The sequence below is a fragment of the Neomonachus schauinslandi genome, chromosome 10, assembly GCF_002201575.2.
Source record: "Neomonachus schauinslandi chromosome 10, ASM220157v2, whole genome shotgun sequence".
Lineage (NCBI taxonomy): Eukaryota > Metazoa > Chordata > Mammalia > Carnivora > Phocidae > Neomonachus > Neomonachus schauinslandi.
Window position 1 is genome coordinate 75,412,788 of NC_058412.1, and position 21,420 is coordinate 75,434,207.

Sequence of the window (21,420 nt, forward strand, 5' to 3'; positions counted from 1 at the left end):
TCGAGCAGGGGAGAGAGACAGAAGCGGGGCTCGATCCCAGGACCCTGAGATCATGACCTGAGCTGAAGGCAGGCGCTTAACCACCTGAGCCACCCAGGCACCCCACTCTTTGTCTCTTAATTTCCCCTAGAGCATTTGCCCTTTCCTCCCCCAGTCAGGCACCACTGGGCAGCCTGCAGGGCCCATCTTAAATTTTATTCCCTCCTGAAAGCTTTTATTTTGTCTTTTCCCATAGAAAATAAGTGCCCATCACATTTATTTTGGTCTTTCTTATGGCTCGTGTATTCTCTTTACCTCCCGTCCCGGGCAACCTTAGGCAAGTAACTTAACCTCTCTGTTTCCTCATCTGTAAAATGGAAATAATACTAGCACCTACTTCTTCAAATGAGTTAATACTTGTTGAGGTGCTTAGAATAGTACTCAAGTGTCAATTCTAAAAGTAATTATTCCTAGCATTGAACAGTGGGTATATAACATTCTGTAGTGTATGGCACATAAATCTAGCTTTTATCACTGACAATTTTAGGGCACTAAGCATTTTGTACTTTTTGTAGCTGTCTTTATCCTCCCAAAAAGCTTAGTTGTAAAGCTTTTTGATAGCAAGTAATTTTTCTTTCCCAACTCTGAATCTCCTTCTCCCAAAGTACCTAATATATGCACAGTGAATGCTTATGACATTGCACTGAGCTCCACCGGCAGTGTAGGCTAAGAAGTCCCAAAGGAGCCCTTCCTAAGCCTGTCCCCCATCTTCCCTGTCTTTGGGCCAGTGCCTTCAGTCCCTGGGTTGATGATTTCATCCTTCCTCAAGGCCCTAGAGGAAGAAAATGGGTCTGCGTGCCTGGCTCTTGAGTCCAATGAACAATGCACTCTGCCTGGAATATCTCTCGTTCAGATAACAGGTTCCTCTGAAAATTATCCAGAATGGCCTAGACAGTTCTTCCTGTTTTTAATTACGTTCTAAAGAGCAGAATCTGAGCCATGTTTCTGACTCCTTGCCAAACAAATGAAAATTTTAAGACAGTGTTGTCCTGAGGCAGCAGTAGGTGGGAAGGGTAGGGAAGTGGTACCTGGAGACCACATGGTGTGGTGGTGTCATTACTAAATTGTACTGGGATAGGTTTTTAGGCATTGAAAATAGAGATGGTGACACAGAGGTTGAGGATCCCAACTACCTGGGGCTTCCTTGCCGCTTTATAAAGATGGCTGCCCTCCTACTTGAACTTGGACTTCTGCAGACTCTGAGTTAAGAGCAGAAGTGTGTCTGCAACCACAGTTGGCAGATGGTGGATGGTGTCCTCCAGGGGGCCCAGTCATATTGGAGCTTGAGCCCCCACCTTGCCTCTTGGGGCAAACTTCTTTTTTAACAATTTGATGTGTAACATGAACACTCTATGTTTTTAATTGCTGAATTATTGCAAGCCTATGAGATTTTGCAATTTCAAGTAAGTGTTTTTTTATTACCATAATCTTTTACATTTCTGTTATGTGTATGATAGTTTTCTAGAAGTCAGTAGTGTTCACCAAGTTAAGAGATACCTAAATTTCAGCCAGGCCTCTGATGAAGTCTATCCCGTTGTTCTTGTAGATGAAATTCCGTGCACAGGATGGTCAAGTTAGGAGGATTTATAACTAGTAATGAATTGGTGAGAGTTTGGAGTAGGCGGGGGACAGGGCAGGGAGCCACTTCTAACACTCACCGATGCCCTCTGCCCTCCACACTGGCCCAGTCCACAGTTTCAGTAAGTATCTGATTGCAGGCGTTTATGGCATGCTTATCACATTGAGGTTTACACAACTGTTGGATGATGAATGTGTTGTATGGAGCATCGGGGTTCTGGGAGGTACCGAAGAATCTTCCCCCAGTTAGTCACCCAGTAGTGCCCATTTTACTCCCTCACTGACTTCTCAAATCCATCTTCTCCTCCCTATCCCTTCCTTCCCTCATCATTTCTCTCCTAAACTACTGCCTGACCTTGTTGCTTGAAGTAACCCCCCAGTGGCATTCCCTTGCCTCCAGAAGAATGTCCAGGCTCCTTTGCATGGCCTAGGAGGTTCTGAATGTCTTGTCCACAATACTTCTCTAGCCTTGTCTCTTGCTGTTCCCCACCTTGAACTCCATGCTGTAGTGATATCAGACTGCCTGTCGTTCCCCACATGGTCCATTCTGATTCATGCCTTTGGACCTTTGCTCTGCCTTCGGTGGCTCCAATACATTCTCCCCTCCCTTCCCCTTGAAGACTCAGATTATCATTTACACCACTGTATTGGAATTACCTGGTTATTCATTTCTCACTCTCAAACTAGACTAGAAACTCCTTAAGGTGTTCTTATTTTATTTAGCACCCAGCACATAGTAAGCAGGCAATAAGTGTTTTTTTGATCAGAAGTGAGAATACAAAAGATCTTGGCAATCTAAAAGGGAGACCATAAAACTTAACAGGGAGATAAAATTTAACGGTGGTTCTACTTGGGTTTAAAACAAACAAAGAAAACAAGTCCCGATTAAGGACTGAGTACAAGGTGGGAGAAAGATGACTCACCACGCTCAGTAGACCATGTAAAAAAAGAAAGGCTGTGGTTTCAGTTGACTTTAAGCTCCATGAGTCAACAGTGTGATGCAACTCCAGTAACCTAGTGTCAGAACAGGGAAAGTCATCGTCCTGTGGTCGTACCACACGGGAGAGTCATGTTCCATTCTATGACGCCAGACCTTAAGAGGGGTGAAGCATGTCCAAAGGAGGGCAGCTAGACTATTAAGAGAAGATGAACCCCACCATATGGGGAGTAGTTGAAGGAAGTAGGGGTGTTTCATCTGGAGAAGATGGGGGCTATCATGCCTGAAGGGTTCACTGAGAACCTCAAAATGCAGAATTAGCTAGTGAGTAGAAAGTCTCAAGAGAACTTGGTGATACTTAGATCTCCTAACAATGGAATAGGCAGTCTGTCTTGTGAGCTCCGAGTCACTGTAGGGGTGGATCAGGAGCTTCTGAGGAAAGGTGCTGTAGAGGGATCTGAGCCCCTAAAGGAAGTTTGGACTAGATATCCTGCTGAACTCTGAGGCTTAGTAAGTCGGGAGGTCCCTGAGTTCATACCTATTAAGTGCTGGGGAGGGGTGCCAGGAGCACATTTTCTGATAGCAATGCCTTTTGTCCCTCTAGGGGAAACACTATGAATTACCTAAACAGAAATTGCTTCTGGGCAAATGTAATAAGTGACTAACCCACTTAGGTTCAGACTTCTGGTTCATGCCTTCAGACTTCTGAACCTAAGTGGGCTAGTCACTTATCACATCATTCGTGTGAAATCTATTCAAGAAAGGCATCTGGTAGTCCCACCCTGTGTACCCAGCGCCTTGCATTCTCCACTGAACTTTTGTGGAACTTTGAATAAAGTGATTACCTCTTTCCCTTCACTTTTTTGCTTTTTTAGCTGTGGAGCATCTTGGCTTCTGGGAGGACGTCAGAAGGATCATCTCGGGATCAGAGCTGATAACGGGATTCCCCTACACCTTCACGGTGCCAGGCCTGCCCCAGTACCTCCAGAGCCTCACCAAACTAGCCATCGCCACAGCCCAAGCTGGAGAGCAGGCAGGGAACATTCCCATCTTCTTCTCTCAGCTGTTGGAGTCTTCTTTCCCTGAAGTGCGCCTGCTGACATTAGATGCCCTGCTGGAAAGATTCTCGACAGCAGCCTCTGGATTAGGAGAGAAGGGACTGCCACCCTTGCTGTGGAATATGGGAGGGACGTTCTTGATGTTGGCTATGAAGGAAAATCACCCAGAATGCTTCTGCAAGGTAAAGTTTCTGGTGTACTGACCGTTTTCCCTTCTGCTCCCCTCGCTCTTTGGCAAGCTCGCCGTAACAAGATCACGTAGGCAGGATTGGGTTGGGCTTCCCCAGGAGCACTAGGAAGGAGATGCCGCATCCAGTGGGCAAGGACTCTCTTTGTATAGTGCTTGTCATGGCTTCGTGCGTGGAAGGGAGCTAAAAAAAGTGATCACAATGGTAATGATGATGGCAATAAGCCAAGGTAGAGGTTGAGAGTAAGCCATCAGCACTCTAAGAAACGCAGCCTTGAAAATTGGCTGTAGAATGTGATCGAGGGTAGTCTTTGTCAACATGGCTGTTTGGGGACAGATGGCCATCATCAAAAGGAAAGGGCACTGGCCTAGGAATCGGGGCATCTGGACTCTGATCCCAGGTCACTAAGGTCCCCTGGGTGTGTCACTGCTCCACCCTGTGTTGGTCTCCCAAAAATATTAAGGGGGAAATAAGAAGTCAGTGATGCTTTTTGAAAGGTAGACCCCTTTATTGGTACAAGTGATGATTATTTGGCTTCTGGAGACTTTTTCCTGAGTATTTTTTTTCCCGTGGATCTGACACACACAGATACTGAAGATTCTCCATTGCATGGACCCCAGCGAGTGGCTTCCCCAGACGGAGCACTGTATTCACCTCACCCCAAAGGAGTTCCTGATCTGGACAATGGATATTGCTTCCAATAAAAGGTTTGCCCCCAGTGCTCCCCGTGCAATCGGCATGATGTGGGGTCTGTCCCAACAGTCAGTCACATAGTGAACTCGGGCACGGTCCTAGCCGAAAGGCTTAGGTCCTGTGTTTCCTTCTAAATCTCAGCCTAGGAGCATGTTCTAAGCTCAAGCCATAGAATGATGTCAGAGTTTTCACATTAATAACCAAAAGGTAATCACTTCTGGTGGCATTTGTGTGGCACTGAGGTGAGCATGTCCACCATTCGCAATGGCATGGATTACAGACTATTGACAAAAACCCATCTGTATACAAAGTACATTTGGTTTTATTTCTTTGTGTTTTTGGCTTACTTTTTCTAGGTCTGAAATTCAAAGTGTAGCTCTGAGACTTGCCTCCAGAGTGATCACCCACCACCTGCAGACGTGTGAGGAGGTAAGGCTGACTGGGCCTGTGGCCTAGGGTCTGGGTCTTCATGCTCTTATTTACCAGGAAAGCGTCGGTGAAAGTGAACTGTCTCAGCAAAGCAGAATCACTGGGGCATGTATGTGGCCTCTACAAAAATGTTATTCATGTGGATGTTTCACTTTGGGTATAACTTCTGTAGAATTTTCTGAGCACCACCATCAGCATTTCTTTTCTCTTGTCCTGGGCATGCTTGATTTGAGTCCATAAGGGTAACACAACCTCCTCTCGTACAACACAAACCCACAAACACACACACACACACACACCCAACCCTTTGGGGTTTTTTTTCCTGTTTTTCTAGCTAGACTCTTTTTTCAAAGAGCGAGTGAGCAAGTCACTGGGATTGCACCCTGGCCAACTAAGTATGAAAATACATCCCTAAGGCTTAACTATTCCCCCAGAACATGGCCCAGCTGGCTTTGTATGGAGGCCTGGATGTGCCCCCTCTGTCTCACATGTCCTTTGGGGGAAAGATGGAACCAAAGTAACCAAAACAGCTTCCTGGGAAGATGCCTTAAGACAAATACATGTGTACTTAGGGGCATCAGAAAGCTGTCCCTATCAGAGTATTATTACAAGTAGAAGGCAGTCGATACTACAGTAATATTACCTGAAGCTCCTGGGTACACGTGACCACACTGTGATGGTGGCAGCGTAACATCGTGGGTTCCAGTTCCTTACGGTAAAGCAGCACAGCCAGAGGTGTGGGAGATTGGGAGATGAACAAGGGTGGAGGGACAGTGTCATGAGCAAGGAGGAGCGTTAGATCGTGACATTAAATGCCCTGCTAGGGAGGAGGCCAGAGGAATCCAGAGGAGGAAGGGAGTGCGGGGCTGCTAAGGAGAAGACTTCACGAAGGAGGTGGTTGTGTCCAGAGAGCAGCGGCTGGGCAGAGGGGACAGAGGGTGAGAGCTAAGCAGGTCCACGGTTGCTGTGGGGCATTCAGAGGCAGGCCAGGGGGCCAAAGTTGGCTGGTCACCAGGAGAGACAAAGAGCCAAAAAAAATGTCAGTAGTGTGTGTTGGGGGGTTGAAGGGGAGAGGTTTGTAGGAAGGGAGAGGATTTGCTGAAAAAAAAAAAACTACAGCCCAGAGGGTAAAAAAAGAAGTTCTAAGAAAGCAGTCACAGGGCAGCCTGTCCCATCTGCCAAAAGACCTCGTTCTCATCCACAGACATTTTTAACCAGTATTCATGTGCGTCTTAGAGGCACTGCTTGGTACTTGAATGAAGCAGTATTTGGTAAAAATTGGGAGTTTTCCAGGGAGAGAAAAATTAACAAAACCATAGAGAAATGCATAAAAGAAGTTCCCAGGAAGACCTGGGTTTCTTTGTACATTGGGAGTCAGCCTCTTCCTCAAGGTCTAAGATGCTCATCTGTTTAGTTCCACAGAGGCCCATCGTTAGTAATTTTGAACAATTAAAGAGGCTTCTTTGATACGGGAAGTAAAGTACATTTGGAACAATAATCCCCTTTCTAGAATACATAGAAAACCAGGGTTTAAAAGACAGAAACAATCCAGATGTCCATCAACTGATGAATGGGTAAACAAAATGTGGTATGTCCACTCAAAAAAATACTATTCAGTTACAAAAAATAATGAAGTGCTGATACATCTATAACATGGATGAACCTTAAAAATATGCTAAATGAAAGAAGCCTGTCACAAAAGACCACGTATTGTATGGTTCAGTTTATATGGAATGTCCAGAATAGACAAATCCATAGAGACTGAAAGTAGATTAGTGGTTTAGGGCTGAGAGCTGACAGGATGACAGGATGGGGGTTGTTAACTAAGGATTTCTCTTTTTGGTGATGAAAATGTTCTAAAATTGACTGTGGTAATGGTTGTACAAACCTGTGAATATACTAAGAATTCAACTATATACTTTAAATGGGTGAATTGTATGGTATGTGAATCGTATCTCAATAAAAAAAGCTGTTACTGTAGAAAAATAGAGCTTTGTTGAAACCATAATGTTAGTTAGGATGCTGCTTTACATGTTATAGCAGAAACTCATAAATACAGTGGCTTAAACCAGATCACAGCAGTCAAAGCAGATATGGTGGCATGACAGTATTGGGTCCCCAGACCCTTGGACCTTGTTCTGCTGTTTTCAACATGGCTTCCATCTGATGGTCCCAAATGGTTGCTCCAGCTTCCACCATCTTGTCCTTGTTCAGCTAGCAGGAAAGAGAAACCTGGGAAGTAAAGGTCACGTCTGTTTCCTAAGGCATGACCTAAAAATAATACACCATTAGTCAGAACTTAATCATATATTACTCCCAAGTGAAAGGGGGTCTGGGAAATGTAGTCTTTATGCCCAGCCCAAAATTTGAGGTTCTGTTACTAAAGATAGAAGGAGCATCTGGCTATGGGAAACAACAGTATTATTTGCTACCATAGTCTTTCCCCAGAAGGCTTGTCTTTACTGAAACTGTCAAATACACCAATGTTCTGATACCCTGATTTGCATCAGAAAGACTCCAGGAACTTTCTTGCTAGTTCTAGTGACTCAGTATTACTGAAAGACAAGTCACATTTTCTTCCCTGAGCTTGTTTATGTCTCCCTAGTTGGGTTGGAAAAACAACTAGAAAACTTTTCTTCCCCTGCGGTAAGAGCTAATTTGCACATCCAGTGTGGGGTATGTGGCTCAGACCTAATTCCATGTCAGCCCCTACCTGCACCTGCGGACCTGCCATACGCTTTGTGCTTTCAGACCAGGGACTCGGTGGCCCCCACACTGAAGTCGTGGGTTCAGTTGGTTGCCTTCTCCTGTGGAGAACACCTTCCCACAGAGTCCAGGCTGGCTGCTGCTGAAGCCCTCACCAGCACCACACCGTTCTTGCTCACCAGCCTCCATCCCATTCTTGGTAAGTGCACCAGGCTGGGGCGTGGGGGGTCTGAGGTCCGAGGTCCATTGCACCAAACAGCTAAAAGCATGAATAGGTACTCCAGCATAAAAAAGGAGGGAAGATGAAAACCGACCGTGTGCACCATACCTTTGCATCTCTCAAATGTGTTCCCCTCACCCTCCGAATTCCTCCTTTTTCACCAACAGCCTCTTAACTGGCCTCCTTTCTTTCCATCTTACCCCCAAAGCCATTCTCCTTATACCTCCAAAAGCTTGTGCAGTCTTTCTGAAATACAGAACTGATCATTTCACTCCACTGCTTAAAGCCTTTCAGTGGGTTCCGATTGCCTTCAGGATAAAATCTAAACACCCCTTCACGTGGCTCTGTGCCCTGGCCAGCCCTCCCTGCTCGTCGGCCACCACTCCCCAGCACAGGCTCTGTGCATCATCGGTAGGGAACTCATATCTTGGTATGACTAACGCCCTGGTGTCTCTGGTACCAGGTTGTCTGCGGGCAGATAAGGGAGAGGGTAGTCGAAGGAGATTTCTTAGGACAGGTCAGGTCCCCCATTGAAAGGCTAGGGGCGATGAGTGCTGGTCTCCTGTGGGTCTCCTGCCCAAGCCTGGGCCTACCCCCTAGACAACACACTTCCTTTCTGTGAGGCCCTGCCCACCTGTCGCCTCCCTCATGAAGTCTACCTCCAGCACACCGGTCCACCGTGATCTTTCCCTGCTGTGAGGCACAGCCAGCCATTTCCATCCCTGACTTCTCCTTGCCTTGTGTCCTTGACTTGATGTTCCTTCCGTTGCTCAGGGGCATGTACTGTCTTTTCCTGTCCCGTTGTCCCCAGCAGTGCCTAGCACAGGGACCACACAGAGCTCCTGCCCAGGGGCAATGGTGGTCAGAGAGTGGGCCCCACATGCACGTGACACAGGCTGTCCTCTGTGGTTCCCTCCCCTTTTCAGTGCTTACCCCACCGCAAAGTATAATCTTGATTGAAACTTTGCTTTCAGAATTTATAAGCTCAAGCAGTCACTCAAATCAACACTGGGCTTGTTTCCCCAAAGCATTCTTGATACGTAAAGTTTCATTCCTAAGAATCGTGAATCATTGTGGACAGCTGGGCCCAGGGCCTTAGTCAGCCGGGCCACACCTTCCAGGGGCCCTTGCCTAGGGCTGCTTGCCTCCAGAAGCCTTCCCCCCCCAAAAAGACAGATATTTCCAAACCTGCCCCCAAGGGCCCTCTCTCTTCCACTGTTAATCTGACTGCCAAGTCTTCCTTTCTTGAAATACCCAGGAAGAAAGGCATGACTGTTGCTCATTTAAAGACTACTCTCTTCCACCGTGGATTTATTTATTTATTTTTAAAGATTTTATTTATTTATTTGAGAAAGAGCATGAGTAGGAAGGAGGGTCAGATGGAGAGGGAGAAGCAGACTCCCCACTGAGCAGGGAGCCCGATGCAGGACTCAGTCCCAGGACCCTAGATCATGACCTGAGCCGAAGGCAGACGCTTAACCAACTGAGCCACTGAGGCGCACCCCCCCACCACCACCATGGATTTAAAGCAGTATTTGTACCTGCTTGTAAATTGAACCGTAGGTAATTTGAATTCCTTTTGGTCTTAGGATTGCAGGATACACTTGCTCTCTGGAGATGTGTCCTCACCCTCCTGCAGAGTGAGGAGCAAGCCGTCCGAGATGCAGCCACGGGAACTGTAGTGACTGCCATGTCACAGGGAAGCACCTGCCGATCAACAGGTACCTCATTCTTACCCTTCGGCAGTGCCTTATTTCTCTTGGACAGAGTTGGCACGCCTCTTCTATAAATAGCGAGAGAGTGAATATTTTAACCGTTCTTGGCCATTCGGTTTCTGTCTCCACTCTGCTGTTTTAGTGGGAAAGCAGCCCTAAACAGTAGGTAAACATGTGGGCATGACTGTGTTCCAATAAAGCTTTATGTACAAAAACAGGCAGCTGTCCAGATTTGATCTGCTAGCCATAGTCTGCTGACCCCTGATATCTAGGACATCATAGAGAAAAATCGTCTTCAAAGATAGAAATCTAATAAACAGTGCTGTTAGCTAGTTACATTGTCACCCTTTTTAAATAAGGCTAAGTCATGATTATCTGTGTGGTTACATAACCCGGGAATCATAGATCTATCATTTTGTACTTCTGTTAGTTTTCACATGTGATGGAAACAGATGAGTATGAGTCAAGTTAACTGGGAGTAGAAGCAAGTTCACACCTCTGGACAAGTGGCCAGCTGGGAGGATGTCTGCTCTGGTGGACTTGCATTCCCTGCACTTGGGTTGTCAGGAAGGATCTCTGGGTCTGCCATCCCAAGGAGAAGCAAGAACAGCGTTTGGAGGCAAGAGGTCACAGGCTGAGCAGAATGGACAGCAGAATGGGAGGGGGAGTGGCCATACAGGGTTTGTAACTAACTCAGGGCTCCTCGTCCCAGTGGCTGGGGATCCTGGAGGCTTCCCTTGGAATAAGAACTTCCGCATTCTAGAGTCCTCTGTTGTCATGGCATGTGTGGGAGAAGCTGGTTTTTGAATAATCTCTTGGTGATGCTGCTCCAGAGCAGGTTTGGTCGGGACCTGCTTTGCCTCTCAGTGGGAAGACATGCAGTTTGATTCTGGGAGTGATGTGCAAGAAGCCCTCTCCCCACCCGCTTCCCAGCCTGTCCAAGTTCCTGGATCTGTAATTCCGCCGTTAGTGATTCATTCCTTTTCCCGATTGCGTGTTTCCCTTAGAAGGACACACAGAGCACCCAGCAAGTGCTCAGTAAATATTTGGTGGAATACAATACTCACAAGATTTCTCTAGGACCCTCTCCACCAAAAATGGGAAAGGTTATGGCATACTGGAATTCATCAGTGGACTTATTCCCTCCTGATCTTCATAGTTGTTACCCGACTACTTCTATTTCTTTCAGAATTTCCCCAAGTTCACCTATAGTAAAAGTGTATTGCCATGATCTTCCTCCTTCTAGTTTAAATTTTTTCCTCAAGAAATACAAACCAATAATTAAATATCAAGTGCCTTTCACATGTAAATATCCATGTGTAAAAGCCTCTTAGGGAAATAAATGTAAAAGGCTACCTATTTTTGTATTCCTCACCTTGGCCTATAAAAAGAGGATCTAAGGTGTGAAAAAGACAAGGATTCTATAACAATGAAATGTAGTGTGTTACCCTGGACTAGATCCTGTGCTAGAGGGATGAAAAGCCGTACAGGAAATTTCTAGAACAACTGACAATACTGAAATATTGTCTGTAGATTAAAATCAATTTTAAATTTCCTGAATTTGATAACTGTACTGTGGTTTTGTAAGAGACTATTTTGTTCTTAGGAAATACACAACTGAAATATTAAGGGGTCAAAGAGGCACACCACCTGTTACATACCCTCAGATGGTTCAGGAACAATAATCATGTGTGCGTGTAAATAGTAAACACAGATATGGAGTTACTATACTTGCATCTTTTCTGTATATTTGAAATTATTTCAGAATAAAATGTTTTTTTAAAAAAATCCAGTTCCACAACTTGAAAACACCAAGACAGCCTATATTGCTAGACCATCTGACTGGTTTCCCAACAATTCAGCCCTCTCTGTGACTCCTTTCCCCTAAGTTATTTGAAAATATCCTGCCCACCCCCCCCTTTTTTAAATTCATTTTGAGTGAATTTTTGCTTCCCAAAAAAATCAAACCCAAGCCAGATTCCTCAAAGGTCTCAGCAACATAATGTTGCTATGTGGGGACAGTCGCTCAGGACTTCCTCATGTGTTCCTTGTTCAGCCTGGTGGCAATGCTTAGACAGAACTCCATAATACAGCTTGATTTTCTCAAGCAAAAAATATACATCTTCCTGTCTGGGCCTGAAAAGTAGCTGAAGGCTGAGGAACAATCCTGATTTTTGCTTTGGTCAGTTCAGCCCGCTGACACACAAGAACAATATCGTCTTGTTTTGACATTTCTTGAGGATATCAAGTGGCTGATGGTAACTTTTCTCATTCCTTCAGCATGCAGGGATTTTGTAGACTATACTACTAACGGTTTGCTCTGTGGTGTTCGGAGTTAATTATCACTTTTGAGTCTTGAATAGCTTGAAAATACATGTCCTTAATTTTCTCCCCAAATCAATGGTCTAATGAACGCCATAGTAAAATATTAGTATTAAATCATGGTAATATTTAATGTCTTCTTTGAGAAGGCTAAATATTGTTAAAAAAAAATTGTCACTTTTCTTCCTAAGAATAAAACACAAGGACTCCCTGCCTCTGAGACCCCATCCTATCAGTGAGGGCTGGCTGTGGACAGAGAGCTTTGCATGTACATTGTCTGATAGTGTGCTGGGGGCGCAGGGACGTGCCAGGTGCATCTTGATTGTGTGGTCTAGGGAGGCCCCTGAGAGTGGGGCTGGCCCAAAAGGCCGGGTAAATGGGACACAGACGGGAGCATTTCAACGCAGAAGAAGCTAGAGCCAGAACTTGGGAGTTGGGGAGAACTTGGGAGCTGACTGGGGGGCACGGTGGCCAGAACACAGGCTGAGGCCAGGGGAGTGGGGTGGGAGATAAAGCTGGAAAGGCAGGGGCACGCGCTCTTGGGGTGACTCTGAACACCAAGTTAAGGACCTCCTTCTGTAGGTGATGGGAGGCTGGAGAGGGCATTCAGTGGGGGAGCAGTGTTGCCAGCGTCTTGTCTGGGGAGCTCTTTTCAGCAGCAGTGTGCGCGACGGCCCGGGCTGGGGCAGGGGAGGGAGATCTCCGGCCAGGAGACCAGCCGGGAGCGAGTCACGGGTCGCGAGCTGCTGTCAGTGGGGGCGGGGTGGGAGAGCATGGCAGGTGGACTGCTGGTGCTGCTGGGAGGTGGGAGACAAGGGAAAGCAGAGGGGCCTTCACAGCCTCAAACCCATGAGGTATCTCTGGAGAAACGCCTAGACGTGCCTCTGGCACCGATGTAAGCAGGTAAGCCATCACCTTCTAGGAAGTGAAACTACCAGGAATCAGGAAGGATGCTTACAGGCCACAAGGCACTGTGATCTGGGACAGAGGATTCCTTAGACCTTGGGGAAACGGGTGCTGGAAACTGAGAGGGCAAAAGGGGGCCTTTATCTGCTGTGGGAACAGAACGAACTGCCCTGCCCAGCACACTGCCCGGTTCTCCTGGGAGCCCTGGCGCAGGTACTCAAAACTACAGAAGAGCCAAGCGTTAAGCCCGTCGTTCAGACTGCATCCCTAGCATGTCCCCTTGTGCATGGCTGGCTTCAGGTATAGATTTGTGGTGTCCGTTGGTTAATGATTCTGGGAGGCCTGGAGAAAATAACCCCGTGCTTAGATAGCCCTCATGAGGGTGGATTTGTTGTTCACCTTTTTTGCCTGCTGACCTCGTGCATGTGCTTCTTCCCACCTGGTCACCTGGAAGGTAAAACCCACAGCCCGTCAACACCGCTCTGAGCACCCCCAAGGCTCTCTCAGCTTTGCAAGCACGACCCGCCTCACCTCCCTACTCCTAGATCAGCCACAGAGTACCGAGAGGGACAGCAGAAATGGCGTTTCTGGACTCAGGAATAGGGGATTGAATTTTGCAGCTAGGACAAGAAAGGGTAAGGGCAGGGCTCCAGGTGAGGCTCCACCTTCTCCTTTGCCTGCTCTGACCTTACTTCCAGCCTTGAAATGCTCTGAAAAGAGCTGTCATTTCCAGAGCAGGAGACACTCAAAGCCATCAGCTCGGCGACTCCTGCTTCCCTGGGCTCCTGATTCTCACCCGAGCAGCTCACTCATGTCTGTTCCATTCACATCAGGATTTCATGTTGGATTCCACTCAAACAAGGACTTCCATTGGGCATGGGGGCGGGGGGAGGGGGTGGTACCAACCTGGACAGTCTGTACATTTAACTCACTAAATTTGTGTGACTCTCAAGTTAGGCAGACAGAGTTCTGGGTAAAAGCAACAGGGGAGAAATTGGAGGGGCTCCAGACCCCATACCCATTGCCAGTGTTTAGGTTCAAGAAGGATGACTTCTTGGTAGCAACTTCTCATGTAAAAAGTGTAAAGGACTTTTTTTTTTTTAAGATTTTATTTATTTATTTGACAGAGAGACAGTGAGAGAGGGAACACAAGCAGGGGGAGTGGGAGAGGGAGAAGCAGGCTTCCCGCGGAGCAGGGAGCCCGATGCGGGGCTTGATCCCAGGAGCCTGGGATCATGACCTGAGCCGAAGGCAGACGCTTAACGACTGAGCCACCCAGGTGCCCCAAAAAGTGTAAAGGACTTTTAAGAAAGAGAGACAGACAGGCGCATACACACACACACATGCACGCACGCACGCACGCAGAAGAGAAGCACCAGGCCTCCTATCCACAAAAAATCATGTATAGCTCCTGCTCATCCTGCCAGATAGAAATCTTTTGTGGTGACACATTCAATCCCACCTCCACCAGCCCAGCTTCCCAGGATCTCCCCTTCTCTGAACCCCTGCTGTATGTGCCTCACCCCACCTTGCCCTTTATGGTCTACTCTCTTCATGTAGCTTTGTCTTCCAACTAGCCCACGAGCTAGACCCTCTCCCATTAGGTATACTGTGGGTGCTCAATCTGTGTTGATGGACTGCTCTTTGACCAGGGTAGGCTGCCTAACAGTCAGTAACTGTCTGGTCTGCCCCAAGTTCCTAAGGAGATTAGAGTGCCCTCTGAACCAAGGAAGTGCCCCAGAACAGGCAGCCTGGCCCTCCGTGCAAGAATGAGTTCCAGGGGCAACCAGAGCGGCAGGCCTGAGTGACCCACCATCCGGGTCTTGCAGGCGAAGAGTTGGCAGCCCTTCCTCACCCTTACCGCTCAGGTCTGGGTCTCAGACTGCGGGGCCAGGGAGCCAGCCCAGGACTGCAGGGACCACGGCCCTGGGTCACCCGGGAGACACAGCAAGAGTCTCTGTGCTCAGCATGAGGACCCCCAGAGACGCCAGAGTCACAGCGGAGCTTACCAGGGAGGCGAAAGAGCGGGACAGGAGCAGAAGGTAGAAAAACTGAGACTCAGAGGTTAGAGGCAGGGCCTTGGCAGGTAGCTTGGTGGGCAGAGTTGCAGGTCATCTGGCCTAGGGCACAGTGGAGACGAAAAGACCTAACGTCTGCCCAGGTTCCCCCAAAACCGTGTTCCTCCCCCAGCACCCACGCCCCTGCCCCCTCGCACACGTGCACCATGCACAGCTGCCGCCCACACAGAGCCTGGGAGACGGCATGACAGCGCCGACTCTTCTCCCGGGCTCCAAGCCTTGAGCAGGCCGGGAGGGAGGCCGGGTCACTTTGACATTACACAGCAGCCCCGCGGTGACGCCCGGTCAGCAAAGCCCCGGAGCTGTGGGGCCTCGGCTGACTCACAGGCAGCTCCACCCCTGGAACTTTCAGGACTGCGAGCCAAGGCCTCCCCTCCTGCCCACACAGCCCCACGCCCGGGGGGGGGAGGCCCTGTGCTGTCGGCGCTTCCCAGGTGGTCCTGGAGCCCCCAGAGCATGGCCTCCCTCCTCCCTCTGCCTCCCTAACCTGCTCACCGGCACCATCCCCACACTGTCTCTTCCATGCTTGGGTGGCAGGGCCCGGCCCCAGACTCAGATTTAGAGGGCTTTCTGCTCCCTGAGTGTAACCTGATGGGTATATACCAAGTACATTTTTCTGGAGAAAAATGACCCAAATAGGATAACCACTACAGGAGAATGAACCTTCACACCCGTCTCCAGGCCTGACCGGCCTCTATCATTTCTTTTTTGCCTGTTTTTAAATTCTGAATTGTTTTCTCAATCCCCCTTTCATGGCTGCCTAGATGGTCCAAAGCTTTTTCTCTTACTGTTTAAGTACAAGGCCAAAAGTGGTGACATCGAGCATATTCGTTTGAGAAATAGTTACAAATTGCCTGTCCACCAGGCTTGTTTCATGCGCTGGTGCAAGCCACCGTCATCTCTCTCCTGGACTTCTGCAAAAACCTCCTGCTAGGTCTTCCTGCCTCTGCGCTTACCTGCCTGCCGTTCCTTGTCCATGAGGCCAGTAATGGGCTCTTTTTACAGAGTAGATCAGATGATGTTGCCGTCCTGCTGAGAGCACTCCCTTGGCTTCCCTTCTTTCTCAGAATAAAAGCCAACTCCTCAAGTAACATATAAAGCTGTACCCGACCTCACCCCTGCCTCTCCCCAACCCCATTTGCTGTCCTTGCTCCCTTTCTTTCTCTGCTCCAGCCACTCCCGCTTCCCTCAGGGTTCTTTAACTCGCCAGGCTCATGCCAGCCATAAGCCCTTTGCACTAGCCACTTCCTCTGCTTGGAATGGTCTTCCCTGGTCCCACACAGCTAACTCACCTCCTTCCTGTCGTTTCAATCTCTGCTTCGGTGGCATCTCCGCAGCAGCCTGCCTCGACCACCCAGTTTAGAGTAGCCACCCATTCGTCTGCTGGTTTAACTCTCTGTGTAGTCCTTTCACTGTCTTATTTTACCGTTTCCTTACTTTGTTCTTTGTCTCCCTCTACCAGAATAAAAGTTCCAAGAGGGCAAGATTTTTGTCTCTTCTGCTTGCTGCTATATTCCCAGAACCTGGCACATAACAGATGCTCAGCAAAAAATCACTGTTGGATGATCAGTTGGGTGAAGGAATGGAGGAATGTGTCCTTCACAGTAGTTAAACACAGTGAAGAGATCAGTGTTTTTACAATCAACCTAAGGCAAGGGAGGTGTAGAGCACTTTGGATTCTCTTTTTTTTAAAGATTTTATTTATTTGAGAGAGAGAGCAAGCACGAGCGAGAGAGCACGAGCAGGGAGAGCAGTGGGAGAGGGAGAAGCAGACTCCCCACTGAGCAGGGAGCCCGATGCAGGACTCCATCCCAGGATGCTGGGATCGTGACCTGAGCCGAAGGCAGATGCTCAACCGACAGCCACCCAGGCGCCCCTGGATTCTCCTTGTTATGAAATTGCCTGGAGGTGGCAGGTCCTTGTTGCTGCAGACTCAGCTACCTTAGGCCCCACGTCTTCCCAGAGACAGTAATGCAACAAGGAACGGATAGGGCACCTGCTAAGGCAAGGCCATGGTGGCAGAGCCTGGACTAGCTGTACCCCTCCCTTGCCATTTCATTTCTGTCTCACACTAGGTGGAATTTCTTGAGCAAGAATTCTATCCATAGTGGCCCACTGGACTGGGACGTGACCAGCCAGGGGAGAGTTCCAGTTGATCCTCAGGCCCTGGTCAGTGGACCCGGGCCAGTGCCAAATGGATCCATCTGGAAGGCCTAGAGTTGGTGGCAGCAGCTCTGAGGATGGAGGCCCCTTCCTCCTGGGGCCTCTTCTGGTGGTCTCCTCCCCACTCTGAGTCAGCCAGTGGCAGGGGGAGGGAGATGGAGAACATCACCCAGCAGGCACTCTTGGCTTCTTCCAATTCTCACAGCCACTCTGAGATATTTTACTTTTGCCTCCATTTTAAATACGAATCAGCTGAAGGTCAGAGAGTTGAAGCAGTGGACTCCGGGCCCGGGGGAAGAGAAGTATCGAGCAGCGATGGAGCTCAGGGTCCAGAGGGACAAAGACCTTGCACGTTCAGTACTTCCTCTGACACACAAAGGGGACTCGAAACCCAGCCCTCTAGGTTTGGAGCCAAGGAGTTAACCAAAGAGGGATGCTGAAGGTCTTCTAAATTCACTGTTGTGAATTTAGTCTAGTGTGAAGACACTAGAATCAGCCCAGGAAAATGGCTTGGGGACCCAAGAGCTCAGAGACAGAGCTTGTCCTGGGGAAGGCAGTGGGAGTTGGGGCGGCGAGGGTGGGTGGCTGCAGTGGGAGGTGGCAGGAGGTCCTACATCAAGGCTTTTGTCCCCCCTTCCCAAGGATCCTAAAGGAAGGGGATCACGGGACTTGAGGGTTTTAGATGTGGAAACCTAAGGCCAGGGAAGGTAAATGATTTCCCCAGTGTCACATAATTAGTGGGAAAAATGTCTAAAACACAGGCCCACTGAGACACAGAGCAGTGCTTCTCTCTACTGCTCCCCAGGCCTTGGCTTCTAGAAGTGACAGAAATGTAGGGGCGCTCCTGAGAATAATCTGGACTCCTGGGATGGGGTCAAGGGGAGAAGTAGGAGCTGTGCGGTAGGGGCAGAGGAGAGGGAACACTGCCTTGGAGAGAGGGCCTGAAGGAACTCCAGCATCACAGGGGTGAGAAGAACAGAGTGTTCTGCGAAACCAGGCATCTCCCAGCAACAAAACCACACCCTGCAGTGAGCCCTGACACTGCAGCCTTGCTCTCTCCTGGGCCCCGCTCTCGGGGCCTCTGGGTGTTCATCCGTATTGTCACTAGGGTCCAGGGGAGGAAACACAACAAGGCAGGAATTGTGATTCTAGCTCCCAGGTGGACCTCTGGCAGCTCGCCGGCAGAGGGTGAAGGGAAGCAGGAAAACATCTGTCGGAGGAGGGACGCTGTCAGGAGCTGATTCTCTCTTCTCTCAGTGCAGCCCCACTCACCACGCACCAAATTGCCTTGCCCATCACCGTGTCCCTGGAAGCTGGGCCGTGACGTTCACCTGCGTCCTGGCGAATGCGTCCCTGGCAGCTGGCCCCATGATGTGCAAAAGCAGATGGTAACTATGCTCCTGTCTTAAATCTGGGAGCAGGTTGCCACTGCTGCTGAGTACCCTGGCTGGGCCTGGTTGCTGGGGTGATGGGATTGTTTCCATGGCCTCTCCGTGACTAAGCCCCACAGAGACAACAACGTGCTCCTCTCGAGGAAATGAGGGTCAGTTTTGCATCATTTTGCCTCCACTGTTGCTGCTCCTGAAAGCCAAGCTCCCTGGGCCCAAGGTGACTGACCCCTGAGGGTGATGATAAGCCCACAGTCTGGGGCTTAGGCTCTCTGGCACTGATGTGCTTAGTCAGGACAAGCCCAGAGCCCAGTGATCCTCATTTTCCTGCTCTGGCCTCAGCTCTGATCTCTGTGCTTTCCTTTTCCCAACTCAGGAGCCTAAATTTTCCTCAGTTAGGCTGCACCAGGATGCAGGATTCCTCTTTGACTATTGCGAAGAGTCTTCCCTTTGGAACCTAAGCCAGTCTCAGGAGTTAGGATCGCCTGTCAGGGTGACCAGATGGATCCCCATCTTCATTCATCCCCCGACTGACAGGCTGCACCCCCCTCCCACCCAACTCCTCAGGGAGTGCCCTTCCTGAGCCCTCCCTCCACACCTTTCATCCACACCTACCCGGGCACCTGACCCCTTTTCCCACCCAAGTCCATTCACCTGCAGACTGGCCAGAGGATGACCTTCCTTCTTCCTCCAGTCCCCAAAACCAAATGAGTGTCAAACCCAGACTGTCATAACATAACTGGGCACTGTAGTAGCCCCTCATTCTTCAGCATCCCATTGTGATCCCAAGAGGTGTGAAGAGTAACATCAGAGCCTAGAAAGCCCTCATCCTGCCCATGAAACGCCCAGGTTTTGTTCTCAAGTCTCTGAGGCTGATCGCCAGGCTTCCTTGCTCCAGCGGCTCTCCTCTGACCCCAGGAGGCTCTCTTCTGACCACAGGAATCCACAGGGCAGAAGCTCTTGTAGGCAGAACAGAGTAGGAGGTGGCTCTGGTGGTCATGGGGCTCCACGGGGAGTATTCTTACCTGCACGCGTTGAGTGTGTGCATTTGGATACACGTGTAGGCTGGTGTGTGGTCAATCTGGACGCCTTTCAGGGTGGCTGTCTGTAAAGAAGACACAGAAGCAGTTTGGACGTGAACACCTACACTGATGCTGTGAGGAGAATGGGATTGTAAGGAGATATGCTTGGGCCAGGTCACTCAGACATCATCTAAATGAGTGGGAGATCCTCGTGTAGTTCAGTAATCCAGATTTTCAAAAGTGGTTTCCTGTGAAGCTGGTCTAAAGGAGCAAAGGCGGAGAGCATCACGCGAGAATCAGAAACAAAGGTTGGCCTCGACTGCAGCTTGCCTCCCCTACACCCCCCGCCCCATTTCCCGCTCCACTCAGCCCCACCTCCAGCAGAAGTACTCAAGTTGGTAGAGTACAACCAAGGATCTTACTTTGGGGCCGATCTTGAGACAGACTTTCTGAAGTGTTTTCTTGGGATCTCAAGCATGAAGCCGCTGGTGTTTTAGTCAGGGTATAGATTTGGCACCTGTAACAGAGACCCAAGTTAAAAGTGGCTTAAACGAGGTAGCAGCTTATTTCACCCTCCTCACATAAAAGGCTCATGGGGCGCCTGGGTGGCTCCATCAGTTAAGCATCTGACTCTTGGGGCGCCTGGGTGGCTCAGTCATTAAGCGGTCCTGGGATCGAGCCCCGCATTGGGCTCCCTGCTCCGCGGGAAGCCTGCTTCTCCCTCTCCCACTCCCCCTGCTTGTGTTCCTGCTCTCGCTATCTCTCTCTCTGTCAAATAAATAAATAAAATCTTAAAAAAAAAAAAATGCATCCGACTCTTGGTTGCAGCTCAGGTCATGATCTCAGGGTCGTGAGGTCAAGCCCCGCATTGGGCTCCACACTCAGCTTGGAAGCTGCTTAAGATTCTCTCTCTCCTTCTCCTTCTGCCCCCCCCCTCAGCCCCCTCTCCCCACTTTCATGTGCAGGTGCTCTCTCTCTCTCTCTGAAAAAAAGAAGAAAAAGGCTCGGTGTGCGGCTGTGATGGTCCACAATCACCAGAGAACCCCCCCTTCTTTCTTGGTGCTTTGCCATTTTCAGGAGGCACCGTCCCGCTCATGATCCAGGGGGGCAGTTGCCATTCCCACAGCCATAGCCACACTCCAGTGAGCGGGGAGGAGGGAAGGGAATGCCCACCTGAATGTTATAGACACCACTTCCAGGGGTGTCTCATCACCCAGGACTTAGTCACACGCCACATGGCTCAGCAAAGGAAGCTCACAGATGTGAGCTAAGTGGACATGTGTATGGCTGAAAGGTCTATTTTCTGTGTAAGGAAGGAAGAATGGATTTGGGGAGATAGACCTTCACTTCTCGCCATTTCCCATCTTCTTATTTTCACACAGGCACTAATTACTAAGTTCCTGGAAAGTTCTGGCCGCTTGCTAACAGCTGGGGACACAAATCAGATAGAGCCTCAGCCTTAACTGTTGGGCCTCTGCCCTCTTAGGTATTATTCCACCTAAAGTCAACAGGCATCCACATTATTGGCATCCATATTTTTTTTAGTAACTCCTAGGACCATTTTATAAGAAAAGGCAGTAATTGGTAATCAACAGTAAGAATTTTCATTTCCATTTGTTTACCAACTTGACAGATTTAGTTGCTTATCCCCATTACATTTCTTCAGACCGCACACATCACCCAAAATGCAAAAAAAAAAAAAAAAAAATCAAAAAAACTAAAGACTTTGTTAGAAAACAAGACAGCAGGCTTTGCAATTGCATTACTCACAGCCAGAATTTACTAGAAAGATATCTCTTTAATGGGGAGGTGGCAGAGAACAGGAACATGGAGGAGAGAGCCCATCCTCTCTCTCCTCCATGGGGCCGTCTCTTCGCACACACCCTGTGCCTTCCCTCTCTGTGCTTTCACTCATATTGGCTTGTGCCTAATGTGTCATCCACCTATGGAAATGTTGCAGGTTCCAAAGGCCCAGCCC

General features: G+C 49.0%; 1 protein-coding gene across 4 annotated transcripts in view; it reads left to right on the plus strand.

Moving 5' to 3' along the window:
- THADA (THADA armadillo repeat containing) overlaps positions 1 to 21,420 on the plus strand; it is a 323,565-nt gene that overhangs the window by 262,365 nt on the left and 39,780 nt on the right. For all 4 annotated transcript variants that reach the window (XM_021701170.2, XM_021701169.2, XM_021701171.2 and 1 more), the window contains 5 exons: positions 3,430 to 3,794; positions 4,389 to 4,507; positions 4,850 to 4,922; positions 7,674 to 7,827; positions 9,438 to 9,569. In XM_021701170.2, the coding sequence (XP_021556845.1) occupies positions 3,430 to 3,794; positions 4,389 to 4,507; positions 4,850 to 4,922; positions 7,674 to 7,827; positions 9,438 to 9,569 (843 nt within the window). The remainder of the gene's footprint in view (positions 1 to 3,429; positions 3,795 to 4,388; positions 4,508 to 4,849; positions 4,923 to 7,673; positions 7,828 to 9,437; positions 9,570 to 21,420) is intronic.